General features: G+C 34.6%; 1 protein-coding gene across 4 annotated transcripts in view; it reads left to right on the top strand.

Annotated features, from left to right (window-relative positions):
* CERT1 (ceramide transporter 1) overlaps positions 1–18,512 on the top strand; it is a 121,621-nt gene that overhangs the window by 88,038 nt on the left and 15,071 nt on the right. For 3 of the 4 annotated variants that reach the window (XM_088023352.1, XM_088023351.1, XM_088023354.1), the window contains exons 9-16: positions 594–680; positions 3,060–3,152; positions 3,663–3,740; positions 10,065–10,160; positions 13,287–13,419; positions 14,367–14,437; positions 16,972–17,100; positions 17,628–17,757. In XM_088023352.1, the coding sequence (XP_087879478.1) occupies positions 594–680; positions 3,060–3,152; positions 3,663–3,740; positions 10,065–10,160; positions 13,287–13,419; positions 14,367–14,437; positions 16,972–17,100; positions 17,628–17,757 (817 nt within the window). The remainder of the gene's footprint in view (positions 1–593; positions 681–3,059; positions 3,153–3,662; positions 3,741–10,064; positions 10,161–13,286; positions 13,420–14,366; positions 14,438–16,971; positions 17,101–17,627; positions 17,758–18,512) is intronic. The other variant, XM_088023353.1, reaches the window with a different exon arrangement.

Below are 18,512 nucleotides of genomic sequence, written 5' to 3'. Positions count from 1 at the left end.
TAGGCACTGATAAACTTTAGATATCTAGAAAGTAAGATTAAAGGGTGTGGTGAATGAATGAAGGGAGCGGGAGGAATCCAGGACAGGCCCAGCAATCTGCCTTAGATTGGTGTAGAGGTAGGGGAGGAAACAGGTTTTAGACATGTTGCATGTGAACTGCATCATTAACCTGAGGAGGTCTTAAGTGTTATTGGATGCAAAGGTCTAACAGGAGAGAGATGGATAAGCTATGAATTTGGGAATCACCTCATGATGACCAAAGCCTTAGAAATGAGTAAGTGCTGAGGGGAGAGCAAGTGTGGAACCCTGAGGAACACCCACATTTAATTCCAAAGAAGAGGCTTGGGCAGAGAGGAACTGGGAAATTAGGATCCAAGCGGGGAGAGAACTCTTCGAAGAGAGTCATTCACATAAATGCTGCTAATGGGGCAAGTAAGCATAAAGATTGGTGTGCCCTGTAGATTTAGTAATGAATAGCTCTTTTGCTTGGTAATCATGATGAGATAAAAGGGTCTTTTTTTAAGTTGCTTTTCAGTAAGGGAAATTTTTTCTGTTTTCTTTAAGTGATTTTTTTCTCCCATGTGTTTGAATAGGAAGGTCCAAACAGTCTGATTAATGAAGAAGAGTTCTTTGATGCTGTGGAAGCTGCTCTTGACAGACAAGATAAAATAGAGGAACAGGTATATCTTTTATTAAAAATTCTAACACTAGGCATTCCTTGATGTATGTTATTTTATATAAATGGAATTTGAAAACTGTGAACCTAATAGAAATGAACTGTGAACCTAGAAAATGAACTGTGTCTACACGGAGTCACAAATGTAGAAGAATCTTTACAGGTCAGTTCCTTCATTGATGAATTTTTGAGCAGTAGAAAGGAGACCACTGATCACTTAAAGGAATGATGCATAATTAACATGAACCTAAATGGAAATATTCTGCCTCTTCCCTTTGAAGTATCCAACTGTATTGTCTGTTAAGAACAAGCATATGTTTAATCTGAGTGAAACAGTCTGAATTTCTCTGTATCACAATTACCAACCATAGGAATTCACAAGGAAGATGACCAAGAATTTAACTCCCTTATTGCTTTCACTACCTTCACCTTCGATATCTTCCTCACTTTTAACTTTGTTCAGTATTTTATCATTATCAAATTCACAGCAGTTATACCCAGCTATTTCTGTGGAAATTGAAGGAAAACATTTCTTAAATCCTTCAACTCTAGTCTCAGGATCAGTTTGATCCTTTGCATCCTTTTAATTCTGTAACAATGCAGTTACCATATATCACCACTAGATGGTACTTAAGGGTGAATTTTAGTTACTCTTCCCAGGGCTTTAAGCATCTTGCAAATAAATTCGTAAGTGTATTGGTTATACTACAAATGAACTTGCATAGAAAAGTTGGCTTTTTCATTCCTGTCATTGCTAAGGTAGTCATGGCCATTATGCCCATTCACTGGTCTGTCTCCCTGAGGGTAAGTCACCTGCAATAGTGACTTTTGCTTTTCATGTTTATCTTTCATTATTTCTTTTCTAAATCAGTGATAAAAAGTTTTTGTTACATTCATTTATAAAGCTTATTAGTCATTTTTTATGCCAAAAAAAGATGCTATGCAGCATTCAATAAGAATGGAAGCTTTCAGTTCCTAAATGAGCTCCATTTTTAGATGCCTAAAGTATTACCTGAAGAAGTATCTTTGTGTTGGCTTTTTAAATGTTTTTTCTTCTTCTTCTTCTTCTTCACTTTGATGTTTTTTTGTTTTGTTTTTGTTTTAATCTAAGTTGTGGTATTTTGGGGAGAGTAGGTCAAGACAACTTCAATCTTAGTCTTGCCAATGACTATGTGGCTGTAAACTTACTGCCTAAATTCTCTGGGCCTTGGTTTTCTAATATGTAAAACAAGGAGTTACACAAGATGGGTCAAATCATTGCTTCTGGCTCTAAAATGCTACTCTACCAAATAGGGTGGTTGAGTTGGAGTTTAAGAGGATCGATGAAAACTTTTGTAAACTTTAGAAAAAAAAATATTCATGGGTCTATTTGATTTTAGTCTGTTCTTGACACTGTGGTAGATATTCTACAAAATGGGTCATTAAACAGACCATGATCTTCCTTGCCTCATGGGCATGTTGATATCACAAGGGTAATTATAGTGTGGTGATGCTCTAGAATAGTAAGCGTCAGTAATCCATGAAATTAGTTCCAAAGATTCAGATCATTTCCCTCGTTGTATACCGTAGATTTTGCACACGACTCCCCAACAGCACAGCCACTACTAAGGTATTCTTCAGTGACACATTTTTGAGTTTACATTGTTCTATGTTATTTACCAACATAAGGAAAGAAATTTTCAGTGAAGTGGTGAGTGAGAAATGAGATCTTAGCAGTTCTGTTCAGATAGTGTTGAATAGAAATTACCCCTTGTCTTGTGCATAGTTAGAAGATGAGCACACGCACAGCACAGCACCGCTTCTGGTACTTTAGTAGATACTGAGTAAGTGAGAAGAAACTGGGCGAGTTCAGGAGGAGGAAGGAAGTTAAGTGGCAGCTTAACAGGAGTGACACAGTGGGTTGAAGGCCGAACACGTTCATGGAAAGGAGATAAAGATATCCGTGCTACGTTCTTTGTAACACAGCTGAAGCAAACAATGACAGTGGTTCAGATGGTATGGCCCTGCACAACCCTGATGAAGTGGAATGATTAGAATAATTTGGCCAGAGTTTAGATATAAGAAATTACTTCAACAGCAGTGTTAGTACGGATTCGTGGTAAATAATGCCATACTGGTATTGGAGAGTCTAGCAAATTCAAAGAACCAATCCCTACTCAAAGTGTTATGTATGGAGTCTGAAAGAAGAGATTGAATTAGAATACATGAAGTAAGTGTCAGGACATGGCAAGGCTTGAACCTTCAGAGTATTTTTGTAATTCAAATATTTATAAGTACTAAAGTGTTCAGTCATTAAATGTTGGTAGTTTCAGGTTTTAGTATTCATTCTTAGCTGCAAAGTACACCTTAAAACCCTCCCACCTAATGTTATATGTTTTCTTAGTCACAGAGTGAAAAGGTCAGATTACACTGGCCTACATCCATGCCATCTGGAGATGCCTTTTCTTCTGTGGGGACTCATAGATTTGTCCAAAAGGTAAGCTAATGTCAGAGTTTACTGAAAATATATATTGTTCTTCACTGTTGATGGAACTATCTTGTTGTATAAGTTTTCCCTTTTCTTGAATCTAGGAATGAGATTTTTTTGGTATTGTATACTTTCTTCCATATACATCCTCCAAAACAGTTAGAAATTTTCTTCTGAATATAATGTTCTTTCTTTTTTGTTTAAGGGGAAAGGGGGTTGGGGGGTATAGGGAATGGCTAGTCCAAAATAGTTAGCCAGAAGTGGAACCAGTTATGTTAAATCACTTTTTCTTTGGGGTTAAGTGATATTATTTTGTATTATTGGAAGCACTGCATTCTTTTTAGAAAGATTTTGGAGCATAAACCATAATAGGTGCATGAAGTCAGCACTTGCTGCTAAGCTTGTTTCATATAGTGCTTTGTTCTCTCTTTCTTTATCTTGTGTTTGGAAGTTGGTACTGAATGCTCTGTTGTGCCTTTGTTCTGATTACTTGGTTTTTTCTTTGTCTGTCTCTGGTAGCCCTATAGTCGCTCTTCCTCCATGTCTTCCATTGATCTAGTCAGTGCCTCTGACGATGTTCACAGATTCAGCTCCCAGGTACTGTATGACTGTATAGAGTGGACTTGAGTCTGTCTGTGCTATATTTCGGCCTGCTTTCCCAGTTCCTAGATATCTTTTGGTTGGGCCACTTGTTTTGGTTTTGAGTTAAATAGTAACAATAAGCATTAAAAAGGCAAAAAAAAAAAAAGGCCTTCCTTATCTACTAAATAGTTCCTCTGTCAGGCTTGCATGTGCCCTTTGTATCCTCTGCTGTGAATAGCTTAGAATTTTGCCATATAGGAGGTACTCCTGAAAGATTTCAAATTGAATTGAAACAAGTAGAAGATACCTGGTTTTTAAATATCATGTAGTATCTGTTTCTTCAGACAGGATTCAGCAACTTTGATGAGCATGGTTTACAGGATACGTTACAGCATAAAAGCAGGTTTAAGCAGCCCCACTTCTAATCTAATTTAAAGTATCTGATAATTCAACAAGGAAGTTTCTTTTTAAAATATTTGTCTCATTACTCTTGTCATACTAAGCTCCATTGAACTGATTTTATTTTTGTTATGCAAATTACCCTTGGATGTTATAAATTAATATTCTTGTTCAGATGCATTATTAAGTATTTAGGAATTTAAGACAGGAAGCTAGATGATTACAGTCCCTGCCTTCATAATAAAGTCAAAGTATTATCGAAGGAATGTTTTTTAGTATCAGCATTAGTTTTTAAAGTTTTCAATCCTTATATCTTTGCCATTCAGCTTTGTATCTTTATAGTGATTGTATTTTACATTATGTTAGCTTATGTTAAGAAGCTGAGCTCTCTAGTCAGAATGACTGAGTTTAAATCCTGGTTAGTTGTGTGATCATGGACAACTTTTTTAACTCTTCTGTGCTTCACTTCTGTGATTTGGCTAGGACTGTGATCTGGCTAAAGCCTGGCATTTTGTAAAAGCTAGATAAGTGTGAGCTTTTATTAGCTATTATATAGCTACTAGCTATTATTATAATAATTTCTTTGAATAACCAAAATTTTCTGCATTATTTTTTCTCTATCAGAGTATACTTGACCCTTGAAAAATGGGGGGGCTTGGAGCACTGACCCCCCTCAGTCAAAAATCCACATACAACTTTTGCTTCCCCAAAAACTTAACTACTAATAGTTCATAATAGTTTATAATAATATAAAGTTGATTAACATACAACTTTTGCTTCCCCAAAAACTTAACTACAAATAGTTCATAATAGTTTATAATAATATAAACAGTTGACTAACAAGTATCATATACTGTATTCTTACAATAAGGTAACTTAGAGAAAGAAAAATTTTATTAATTGTAAAGAAGAGAAAATAAATTTACAGTACTGCTCTATATTTATTAAAACAAATCCACATATAAGTGGACCTGTGCAGTTCAAACTTGTATTGTTCAAGGGTCAACTGTATTCTGTAATTGTTTTTTAAAGTCATAATTTAGAACAGATTTCTTAGTTTACACTTATGAATAAAATTTACATTTGTTTTTTAACTATGCAGTAAAGAAGAAAATGAAGGTTAAGACCCAAAGTGTATTACTTTTGCTGCTTTTTTTCTCCTTGAACTTTTTTGAGAAAGAGATGTATCAGTTCTGCATCAGAAATCGCCCAGAACCAAACTTATTCCAGTATTTCTTAATTTTGTTCATTTATGAAAGCTTTTTAAAAGCATTTCATATTCGCAATAAATCAGTGACAAAACTAGATAATATTGGGATACTTTGGTTTATTCTGCTACACTCCACTTGGCATTAAAATAATAAAGTAACAGACTAAAGCTCATCAGGACTGGTCACCATTTACCCTTAAATTATACAAATAAACGGGCTATAAATGAAAATGTAATGAGAGCAGTAAAAGAGGGTAAGCCACAATAGATGCTTAAGAATTAAGGCTTCAGAATGCCCACCTTGGACCCAAACCAAAGAGCTTTAAAACACCTGAAATTCTTCAAGTATAGATGAATATTTTAGAGACACAGGAGCCCAGATTTTTACAAGACTTTGCCAAATTGTAGCGTACTTTTTAATATTTTGTGTAACTCGTGTATAATTTGAAAAAGATCTTTCTGGTGAAATTTTTTTAATATATGATGCTCATGATAATTCAGATTCTGTTTTTAGCTTTTAATTGTTGTACTGCTTTATATGCCAAAAGAGGCAAAATTGCAGAAAAAATGACATTGAGCTCTTTAAGTATTTATTGTCCTTGCTAAAGTATTTGTTGTCATTAGCAGACTTGGGCTCTGGCAGTTAAGCTCTTTCCCCCCTTTATGTCCGTAGTGACACTTTATTATTGTGGTAATTATTTATTTAACCCCTCCCCTGTTTATTGTACAATAATACATTCTAATTTAGCAGAACTTGAAAGTAGAGTAAATAAAATCACATACTGTTAAACACACACACTTTAGTAATTGTCTTTTTCTACCGAAGTAGGCAATTTCACATATACTATTTTGTAACCAGCTTTTTTTTGTTTTGTTTTTTGGTTTTTTGTTTATAATTAAGCCCATTTTCCATCGGTAAACATGGGTCCTAATCTCCTTGTCTGTTAATATGGATGTGCATACAGGACTTACCTACTCACCTAATATTGAACATTTATTTTCAGTTTGTCTCTATTATAAATAAATATTATAATAGTGTTACAGGAGCATCCTGATATACAGACCATCTGTGTGTGTGTGTATATATATCTTTGTACACTCTGTACAGTTGTTTCCTTAGAATACGTTCCTAGAAGTAGAATTGTTAAGACAAAAGCCATACACACTTCTGAGGTTTTTTTATTCTTAATGCCACGGTTCATTTAAAAAGTTGAACCAGATACACTCCCAGTTCAGTTTTCTTTTGTTATATTGACACTGAATATTATATATAATTCAGCCAATTTTTGCCAGTCTGATAGACTAAAAGTAGTATTTTTGCTTCTTGGCCTTTTGCATTTCTTCGGTGAATTGACTATTCATGTCCTGTCCATTTTTCTTTTGGGTTAACAGTACACTCTTAATTTGTTATTAATAAGTTATTCTATCCAACAAATCCCTCTGACTCTGTAATAAGCATAGTTGTATTCCTTTCACATGAGTAAGAGAAAAGAGGTCTGAGCAGTCTTTGAATCCTTCTGGACTTTTGTTCATTAGAATTTTGTTCATCACATTTTTATTTTATCATCAATAAAAATTTTTGTATTGATAATGTTAGAAAGATCCAGTTAGCCTCCATTTGGCATACTGAGTGACTCAAATGGGAGGTGGAAGAAAAGACTAGAATTGGTGTGCCATCATCTCTTATTTTAAATGTGCTTTATCTCCATTTTTCATAGTTCATTTACTAAGATGCTGTGATGTCAGCTTATTTTCAGCTCTAGGTCCAAAAAAATCAAGGGCACGATTCCTGAAATTATTTTAGTCTAATTAAAACTAGTGAACACTATTAAAGCAGATGAAACCTGCCTTAGTAATTTTGATCCAGTCTTTTGTTTTTTAAAGTGACAGCAGATGTTACTAGTAATAATATTTCCTAGTGTATCAAATTTTGAGCCTACTAAAATGGTAAATTTGGCTTGTGTTTATTCTTGTCATTCAACTTAATGGCCCCTTGTTTCCCAATTATTTTTGATATGTAGTCATAACAAAACAATAAACAGAGCAGATCATTAGGGTAGATTCAAATTGTCAGTGTGGTCACGAATGCCCGAGTCACTGCCCCAATAGTAACACTTACTACTTCAGATTTTATTGCGGTGAACGTGAAATTCATTATAGTGAGATTTTACCTGTTATCACCTCTCTTCTTAATCTCAGTGATATTACCTCAAGGAAGATGCCATAATGGATAAAGATACCATGATGAAAGCTTTGCAGAGATGGTTACTACAGTAATTGGGTACTTCAATTTCTTTAATTTCCTAGAAGCACAGCACTAAATTCATCTTGTTTATTTCTTTGTTGAACTTTTTCAAGCCCTCTTAAGTCAGGGAAGTACATAAGAACAAAAGGCTGAATGAACACTTCTCTGTAGGTGCGGTGGTAACACAGTAGTAATATAATTTTTCATCTGTCTAAAAAGACGATGTTAAATGTGCTTACTGTACATTCTTTTAACCTATGTAAATAGCTTTCACTTGTGGAATCTAGTTTCTTTGGGGTCAAAACACAAAAATATCTTCTCATTATTCAAACATTTGAAATAAGTTAGCAGGAATCATCTCCCCAACAAAAATACAATTACCTACATAGTTTCTGACAAAAGAGCTGAAACTGGCACTAAATTTTTTTTAAAACAGAACTCTTTTTTAGCAGAGTAGAATCCTTTACATTCTTCTTTCACAAGTGGTCTACTTAAAGTAGGTCTTTTTCTGGGAAGCATTTCTTTCTGCTTCTAATCTCATAATAAATGTTGGTGTTCTCAACTCCTAGTATCCCACCTACAAAGTACATATTCATATCTTAAAATTTTTAAGATCTTTGGATCTAAAAAGGGTAAAAGTTTTTCCCAATCACAGTGTGACACAGACAAATGAGGCAAGCCAGTGCTACAGCAGTTGTTCAATTGATGCGTACTAACTGGAACTCTCTTTGTTCCTTCCTCTTTGGGAAATCAGGTACGTTTTGAATGTCTTCATAACTTGGAAATCCTGCATTAGTCCTCATTCTCTCAGAGCAGATTTCAAAATTAGGCACGCAGATTTTTCCAGGCAGCCCCTGGAGTTATATTTTCTAATGAAGCCTTTATACAATTATTGAATATGGAGCGCCTGGCTGGCATGCACCTCTTGATCTGGGGGTCATGAGTTCGAGCTCTACATTGGGTGTAGAGATTACTTAAATACATAAACAGTGTAAAAAAATTTTTTTTAAGTTTTTAAATTATAGAATGTACTGTTTGTCACATTTTGAAATTTCTTTCAAGTCAGTAGCCCAACACCATTCACAGTGTTTTGAGGATTATGAATAAAGGTATAAAATGTTACGTTAGTGCTTTAGTTAATACAAAAATAGATTGTAGAACCTCAGTATAAAATTTTTATCAAAAACTTTTTTATGATTATTACCAATTAGGGAGATTCTTAAAGTCATACCTCAAGCAAAAATGCATTCTGAAATCTAGAAAACTTTATGTAGGCATACATGTCACTGTAACATATTGATAACATCCTTTTGTGTAGAAAAATTATACCCCCAGAGTTAATAATTTTAGCAATTTTTGCCCTCAAACCATTACTGTATTTATTTCAAAATATGTGTAAACCTGGTTCTTATTCTGTATCCCTAACGAATGCAGTAGATTTTATGTAAAATAAGTAGTTAAACTTAGGAATAAATTAAGTGGAAGTATATTATACACATTTCCAACTCTTTCCTGCCTTCTCTTAATGTACTTATTATATAAAACAAAATTATGTAAAGGTTAGAAAATGGAGCTTAGAAAAAGTGTCTCTGCATACATGATTAAAGTAGCAAGTCCTTCAGAAACCATCTTTTTATCACTTCTGTTTAAAAACACGTTTCAAACTAGGAGAGTTTGCAAATAGCACTCACATGAAATCTTACCAGCGAATGTGATTGTGGATTCTAGGAGTGTGAAATACTCAGTTTTATTTGCTTATATAAAATGTGTAGGAGTAATTTGTGACAGTTAAAAGCACAGGTTTTATTTAAATTTCAGTAAAAAGACTAATAATTTAAAGGAAGACACTAAAAGGTGATTATTTGTAAATGTTTGCATATATGAATATTTGCATTTTCCCTAAAAGAATGTGAAACAGTGAAATTGGAGTCAAAAGGATGGGGGATTGGTTATTTTTTAATGTGGCTTATATTCATGGTAGAAGTGAAATTTATCAGCAAAGTAATGAAAGTTATCTTTTCGTAGGGAAGTCTTGCCATATAACAAACTTTCTATTATCTTTGTAGTCTTAAATGTAGACACTGGACTAGATCATCTCTTCGTGTCCCTTTTACCCTTAGGGTCACGTGATTTTCTGTTTTAAGACATTATCTCTGTAAGGAAGCATTTTATGGTGAAGGAATTTTTTTTTCCAGAAAATGCTTATTTTGCTCACTTTATGCACATTAGGCCAATGTATGTTATTTGAGTGAAGCATCTTCTTTCTCTCCGTTTCTCCCCCCTGTCATTAACCTGGATATGATATCTGGAATGTGGACTAAACTCTTCAACTCTATATAAAATCTACTAACCTTTGTGCATTTGGTTGCTCAGCTTTCTCAGAACATTTCTGAACTGAAACAAACTGAATACCATTCTGTTTTAGAGATTACGTCATGGCTATTCATTGGATATGGATTCTTAGGGCTTTATTTTTCTTTCCAAGGTTGAAGAGATGGTGCAAAACCACATGACTTACTCGTTACAGGATGTGGGTGGAGATGCTAATTGGCAGTTGGTTGTAGAAGAAGGAGAAATGAAGGTAATTCCCAGTAAAATTTTATAGGTTGCTAACTGCAGCTCTGTTACAGTCATAGTATCATTACTAACCATTGATGTGAATGAGGGTAGCATTTTTAAAATTCCTTTTAAACAAATTACTACATATGATCAAAGAAACACCAGATATTAAGAAGTAAAATGTACTTTGGTTTTTATAGAGTTTATTTTTTTTAATTTTTATTTTTTAAAAGATTGTATTTATTTATTTGATAGAGACAGTGAGAGAGGGAACACAAGCAAGGGGAGTGGGAGAGGGAAAAGCAGACTTCCCGCTGAGCAGAGAGCCCAACTCAGGGCTTGATCCCAGGACCCCAGGATGATGACCCGAGCCGAAGGCAGACGCTTAACAACTGAGCTACCCAGGCGCCCCTTTACACAGTTTCTTTATGATCACAGTAAAAATCTATGTACAAACCATTCTGTTTTGCCTGGGCCATGGAGAAAATAAAATTTGGGGTTTAGGTATGAATAAGTCGTAATTAGTTGATGGCTCTCCATTTGGGTATTTCTCTTTATTTTTTAGTGTACTAAATATTGTACCCAGATGTCACTTTGTTCCCCTTTTTCATCTATCCCTCACTTCTTGTCCTTTCTCTCATTGCATCCTCTTTCAATATTTGGAAATGAGTCTGCTAATCTTGTTCACATCCTTAAACACAAGAGACAGAGAATAAGAGCAAGGAATAAGATTTAGAGATGGATTCAAAACAGCAGCTGCATTGAATTTTGGAATACCTTATGCCCAAGGCACTATGCTAAAGATAAAGAGATTTTTTTTTTTAAGATTTTATTTATTTATTTCACAAAGAGAGAGAACGAGAGCAGGAACACAAGCAGGGGGAGTGGGAGAGGGAGAAGCAGGCTTCCTGCTGAGCAGGGAGCCCGATGCGGGGCTCGATCCCAGGACCCTGGGATCATGACCTGAGCTGAAGGCAGACGCTTAACTACTGAGACACCCAGGCGCCCCCAGACAAAGAGATTTTTAATAAGACTTTCTCCAAGCTGAAACTTTCGTTGGGGAAGGAGGATATTGACATTATTTGTTTCTCTCTGATAATGTATTCAACGAAGAGCACAGATAAGTAGTGGAGAAAATTGGAAAAGAAAGATCTCTATGATGATTTGAAACAGATTGTTTTATACTGAGGAGAAGCATTTGAACTATGTCTGGAAATGGAAGCAAGATAGTGACAAAGGTGAGGCAAGGATATTTTAGATAAAAAATATAAACACAAGCAAAAACTTGAAAGCGATCTTCTTATTCAGGAGTTTTGCATAGACTGTGTTGACCAGAATTATTCTAGCAGTAGAGATACAATATCAGATGTTGGAATTTATTTTCCTCCTGAATAGGGAACTAATTAAGAAATAAGAAATAAGCAGATGAAATGCTAAAATATTAGCTATAAATCTCATAAGCTGATTGGAGAATATAACTTCAGAGCAGCAGTGACAAGGTCTTGCTAATATGTTACCTGAGAATTAAACATAATGTTTCTGACATAGCTAGATAATCACAGGCCTTCCCCACAAGAGTAAGTCCCAGAGGAAAACCAAGACACATGCTCTCTCTAAAAAAAAGGGGTGAGGCAAGCCTTCCAGTTCTTATTCTATACTCAACATTCCAATAAATCATTGTTGCCCCCCTAGGGAAGAGAAAGTGAAGGGATGAAGAGAAACCAGGAGTGATAGTCTAGATAAAGTCCCTCCATGGGAATGAGAAATAGAGACTAAGTATTCCTACAGCCCACAACCTTAGAGAGAGAGGGATTGGATTATGGAGAGTATAAAATAGCCCACCAAGGAGAATAGTCTGTTGTCTGTAGCAGTAGGTTAGCCACTGTGTGCAAAGTAACATTTTAGGAAGACTAAACTGATAAGGAAGAAACTAGAGACCAAGTATACCACTTAAGAGAATCAAGTACATGGGGATGAAAGCCTACCTAAAAGAAGTAACCAGTAGTATAAAAGTCAAGCTGTTGGATGTCTTATAGAATTTTAGTGACAAGTTTAAGAGCTATGTGAAGTGTGAGGGAGGAGTTAAAAGTCTAAAGTTTCCAATTTGGGTGACTGGGAAAATAGCAGTCCCAATAACATGAATAAGCATGTAGGGAAAAGTAGTTTGGTGAGAGAGATTTTAAGAGAGAAACTAACCTAACAGTGTCTGGACCCATAAAGCACTCCATAAATTGAGAGCTGGTTCTTCCTATAGTAACATGATTACTCATTTCTCAAAAGAACTTAAAACTCCCTAAAGTAACAAACCTATAATTTTGAGCTAATTAATTTAACTCAGCACTTTAGATACACAACTTCAGTATTTAAAAGAAGATATATTGAATGGAGCACTGGGTGTTATACGCAAACATGATTCATGGAACACTACATCAGAAACTAATGATGTAATGTATGGTGATTAACGTAATAAAATAAAATAAAAGAAGATATAGCATAGGGGTTCATGGGAGGCTCAGTCAGGTAAGCCTCCAACTCTTGATTTTGGCCAAGGTCATGATCTCAGGGTCGTGAGATCAAGCCCTGTGTTGGGCTCTACCTTAGAAGTGGAGCCTGCTTAAAATTCTCTCTCCCTCTCCCTCCCTTCTGCCCCTCCCCACTACTTGCGTGCTCGCTTGTGCGCGCACACTCTCTCTCTCTCTTTCTAAAAAAATTTTAAAAAGCAAGATAGCATAGATCTTCATGTCATTTTAGCTTTGAGTCATTCAACAAATAATTGAGAGCCTGCTGTGTTTCAGATACTATTCTAAATACGGGGTATATAGCATTGAACAAAACTGCCTTAAATCAGTATCCTTAAGGAAATGATGTTCTAACCAGGCTTAATTTAACCACTCAGGTAATTAGGTGTTCATTGCATATGCATGTTTTTCATTGTTGAAGTTTACCCCAAATTTGTAGTTTTAAGTATTTTTATGTGTTATCAATAATTTGAGATTTTAGATTTTGTTTTAGCAGAATATTTACCATAAATAGATTTTCATAAATGAAATTCTAAAAAGCAGCAAAACTTAAAATCCTGCTTTCAGGTTTGTACTTTAGGAGTTTGATTTTTATTTTTTAAACAGGTTTTTAAATATATCCTCTTTAGGTATATAGAAGGGAAGTAGAAGAAAACGGAATTGTTCTGGATCCTTTGAAAGCTACCCATGCAGTGAAAGGTGTTACAGGACATGAGGTCTGCAATTACTTCTGGAATGTTGATGTTCGCAATGATTGGGAAAGTAAGCTGCCATTATTAATATATCCTAATATAATTATTATTTTGAATAAACCCAGTGTTTGCATCTCATCTACAGTTTTATAAAGTTCATGTAGAAAATATCTGGAAAATCTGATAATAGCTTGCATTTACTTTTTTTTTTAACTTACATTTATATAGAGCTTTACAGTGAAATAAAGCTTGTACAGTGAAAACACTGTACAAAATGCTTCTAACTATATTATAGCATTTGATCCAGTACTTCAATAATCCTGCATGATAGGTAGGTAAAAAAGTAAAATTCAGATAGGATAAGCGACTTGTCAGAAGCCACAGAGCCTAATTAGTAGAAGGGCCAGGACTAAAATTAAAGGTTTCTGTTTTATCATCTACTTTCCCAGACTGTTTGTTTCCTTAGTAAACCCTAGACAAGTCCTGCTGTGGTCTGTTTAGAGTTATTCTTGGCATATGTGTGTTGTGTGTGTGTCGTTTGTGTGTGTGTGTGTGTGTGTGTGTGTTTCCTCTTAGGCACCAAATTTAATAAATACAGGTAGTTTTGAACATCTTAAGATGTTTATCAGTAACAGTTTGACGTTCTTTTTTCACAAATATAGTCACCTAAGCCTATATAGAACAGTTTATTCAGCTTCAGTAAATTAGAGATTACAGGAAATGGTCATAGTATTAGATAGGAATTTGTGTTTTGAATAATGCAATGTGATTAGAATTGCTTTCTTGTGTGGAAGCTAGATATTGGGCCAAAGAAAGTGAGATTTCCTGGTGATCAGGTCTCATGGCCACTGTCTGTAGCCCTAATTTGAAGTATTAACTCCCTTCCCTTTGGACTTAGGCAAGATAGGGCAGAATCCTGCTCATGTTATCACAGTGTCCATCAGTATAACTGAAGTTAATCACATTCAAGGAAGAGGTAATATCTTTTTGGCTACTAATATTTTCTCTTCATTTCAGCAACTATAGAAAACTTTCATGTGGTGGAAACATTAGCTGATAATGCAATCATCATTTATCAAACGCACAAGGTAAAGATCTCTTCATCCCAAAAGGATTTCATTGTAGTTCAAACTGAGACATAGAAATTCTCTTAAGTAAAATTTGGTAGGAAATTAAATGCCATAAAAGATCCAAAGACTTTTTTAATGATGCATGAATGTCACCTATTTGAAAGGATATCAGCTCCTTTAAAGAGAACCTGAGACAAGAACCTGAGAAATATCCAGGAACAGTGTGTTTGATAAAGATCTTCAGCTAGTTATGTGCACTTAAAGTTTAGAAAATACTGATACCCTGCTAAATGTTTTTGTAGCATCTCGTATTTATAGATGAGTGATTGTTACCAAATACAAAAGTGAATCATAGTTTCCTGTGACCATAGTAATGAGGGGAATGGAAAGTATGTTATTAATATATGTTCAGACTGGTGGATAATGAAAGTCATCTAAGTGGATTATCTGAAAGCAAGTGAAAATTGCTAAGCATAACTTTAAGGAATTGGTCATATATCAGAGAATACAGAAACATTGTCATTTAAATTGGTTCACCTTTCATTTCACTTTTACTTCATCTCTTCCTCTGCTATTCTAGATATTTAAAATAGAAGAATTAGTATTTCTCTTACCTTATTCTGCTTTGTTCCCTGAAAATTGCCAAATAATATATTGTGTAAAGAACAATAAACAGGGGTGGTACATGGGAGGATGGGCAAAATAAATGAAGGGAATTAAGAGGTACAAACTTCTGGTTATAAAATAAATAAATCACAGAGATGAAAAGTACAGCATAGGGAATGTAGTCAGTAATACTGTAATAAGGTTACAGTAACAGATGGTGACTACACTTACTGTGGTGAGCACTGAGTAATGTATAAAATTGTCAAATTCAATATATTGTACACCTGAAACTAATATAACATTCAATTTTAAAAAGGAACTATAATTTTGGAAAGATCCATTCGGTGTAATATTGTAGGTTATATAAGAAATACAGTAATTTAGTAGGTACTTCATTTTTCTCTTATTTAAAGCTTTTTAATTGAGCTGAATATATGACAGTATTGTGGGTTCTGTATTTCTTGAACTCAGTTTTGTCATGGGAGGCATCTTGTATGTAATGATTTTGAACTGGGCTTGATTTTACATGGTAGCTGCTCAAGAAATGTATAAAAAATAAATTATAGGTCACCTTTGCTTCAATTAAAAAAGTGTGTAACAATGAAGATTCTGCTTCACTGTACAGATTTGGGGAGTCTAAGCGAAACTTAAAATTCAATAAATGTTAAAAATACTAATTAATTGCCTTATAATTTAGAATGAATAGAAATGACCGATAATTTAGAGTCAGAAGAATCTTACAATCTGAAGATAATTGATCTTGGAAAACAATCTGCTGGAAGTATTTCATTTCATAAAAACCATCAAAAAGGATTTATATAGGTTGTATTACGATCACTTTTTGAAAAATAAAGCTAAAAACTATTAAAATAATGTCACTTAAATGTAAGAAAATTTAAGTTAGGGTTACAAGTGTTTGAATAATTCAAACAAATTGTCCTGGCATAATTTTTTTCAACAAAATTCAGTAATGCTATACAACTTTACCTTTAAATTTGGCTTATTTTATAATCTGATCTTAAAGAGGGCTACTTCTCTCCTGATACTTTTAAGTCATTCTCATTCTTTAAATTTTCATCTTACCATCGTCCCGTGGATTTGCATTCATTACTTCTAACACAGCCAGATTTCCCTTTATTATTGGCTTCACATAGATTTGCTCAGCCTGCTTTCTTCTATTTTTTAAATTTAGCATCTTTAAAACATTAACCATTTTACTTTCCGAATGATTTGTGTTGTATTGACACTGTTGTTGGCTATTTATTATACTCAACAATTAGGAAAGGCGTTGCACATATTTTCTCTCACTAAAAGTACATAGTCTCACTTTTCATAGACCTTGTTTCCATATCATTCCAACATGATATGTTTCCTTGCATACCATAAAGTTGAAAGATTCAATCTAATTGATTTGGTATTCTTCAGATGTGATTGTAGTATAAAAAGGAGCAGTCTTCTTACACTGAAATCTTAGCTTTTAAGTCTCTGAACACTTTAAACAGAGGTTTAATACTGTACCTAGAAGCAGAACATTACCAGGGACTTGGGGAGGGGGTAATGGGGAATTAATTGTTTACTGAGTACAAAGTTTCTATTCGGGATGATAAAAAATTTTGGAAATAGTGGTGATGTTTACATAATATTATGAATGTAATGTCACTGAATTGTACACTTAAAAATGCTTTAAATGGCAAAAATTTTGTTACATATAACCACAGTTTAAAAAAATAGATTATTCCTTTGATGCTATTATTCTGCAAAGCCATTAATTCATTGTTCATAATTCTTGGCTGGGTACTTTCAGATGCTTTCCATTTAAAATTTGACAGATTTTACCTTTGCGTAAGATATTTATTGGTTTTACATTTGTTTCTCTGTTAGTTCCATATTACATATGAATTTAAGAGTGTTTTATATTTTCAAAAGATATTTTACTTCTTCCACAGAGAGTGTGGCCTGCTTCTCAGCGAGATGTATTATATCTTTCTGCCATTCGAAAGATCCCAGCTTTGACTGAAAATGACCCTGAAACCTGGATAGTGTGTAATTTTTCTGTGGATCACGACAGTGCTCCTGTAAGTGCACTTGTATAAATGTGTATGGTCGCACAGTATAAAGCTAAACAGTGCAGAACAAGAGTGATAAGCACATATGACACACATTTCTTAGATTTTGTTTTATATCCGATTGGCTCCTTGGAACAGTATAGCCCATGTGTTAGCCAAGGGCAGCAGTGATGGCTGTGAACACCCGGCAAGGGCCTATTTTCCTTTCCTTCTGAGGTTAGATGACACAGAACTGAAGAGGTGGATAGTGGAAGGCTGCTTCCACAGTTCTCTCTCAAGCCATGATCAACTGCTAGCAAAACCTCTGGGTTTCTATCTCGGGTTAGGTCCATCTACTGCTTAAGAGGAGAGAAAATTATTTCTGCTGTCATAGAGGCTTGGCATGTGTTATCTATTGGTCCTTATAAGATTTGGTTGGAGAGGTTGGTGATGAGCTGTGGTTTTGGATAACCTAATGTACTATTAGACCAATAGGGATTATAAAATACTAGGCATCTCCTATACTGATGTTTCGTTTCTGTTATTTGTTTTGGCAGCTGAACAATCGATGTGTCCGTGCCAAGATAAATATTGCTATGATTTGTCAAACCTTGGTAAGCCCACCAGAGGGGAACCAGGAGATCAGCAGGGACAATATCCTATGCAAGATTACATATGTAGCTAATGGTATGTATTTGGGGGTTCTTTTTGCAACTTGGTCATACAGATTTTCTTTTTCTTTTTTTTTTACTATTATTTTTAGTAATCTCTACACCCAACATGGGGCTCGAACTCACAACCCCAAGATCGAGTCACATGCTCTTCTAACGGAGCCCCAGCCAGGCGCCCCTGGATTTTCTTACTATGATCTAAATGTCTTTTTAGTTTTTTTATCATTTAGATTAATGATTTTTAATTTGGAGAGATGTGTATCAAAATTATCAGGAAACTTGAAAATACCCATGTCTGAATTTCACCCCAGAACTACTCTTATCAGAATTTCTGAGACTGGGGCTGGGTAGATAAATTTTAATATTTCATCTCTAGATCACTTTCACATATGCTTGGCTTTAAGAACCATCTTATTATATATTTGTCTAATAAAATATATGTATAACTGGGAGTATAAGCAATAATGATTAAGGAAATTAACAATTCTTTTTCTCATTGTCAGGCTTTTTCTGAATCATTGCCTGCTTAGGTTTCTTACTACATCCATTTCCGACCTGCAAGAGTCATTGGATTCCCTTTAATCAAATCCTCGAACCTTCTTTTTATACAGGGACATAACTGCTACTACATTTAAAGAGACAGTTTGAATATAGTAGAGTTTGACAAATCTAACATAACCTAAAATGTTGCTATATTAATATTTGCATATAATTTAGGCCAGAAACATTTTAGCCAGGTAATAAATGCCTTCTTATTTGCTGTGTGTTCTT

Source organism: Eumetopias jubatus, unplaced genomic scaffold, assembly GCF_037043125.1.
Source record: "Eumetopias jubatus isolate StellerSeaLion01/CBP00866 unplaced genomic scaffold, mEumJub1_p1.0 scaffold_5, whole genome shotgun sequence".
NCBI classification, from domain to species: domain Eukaryota; kingdom Metazoa; phylum Chordata; class Mammalia; order Carnivora; family Otariidae; genus Eumetopias; species Eumetopias jubatus.
Note: the sequence above shows the minus strand (reverse complement) of the source record. Positions and strands in the feature narration are given on the sequence as shown.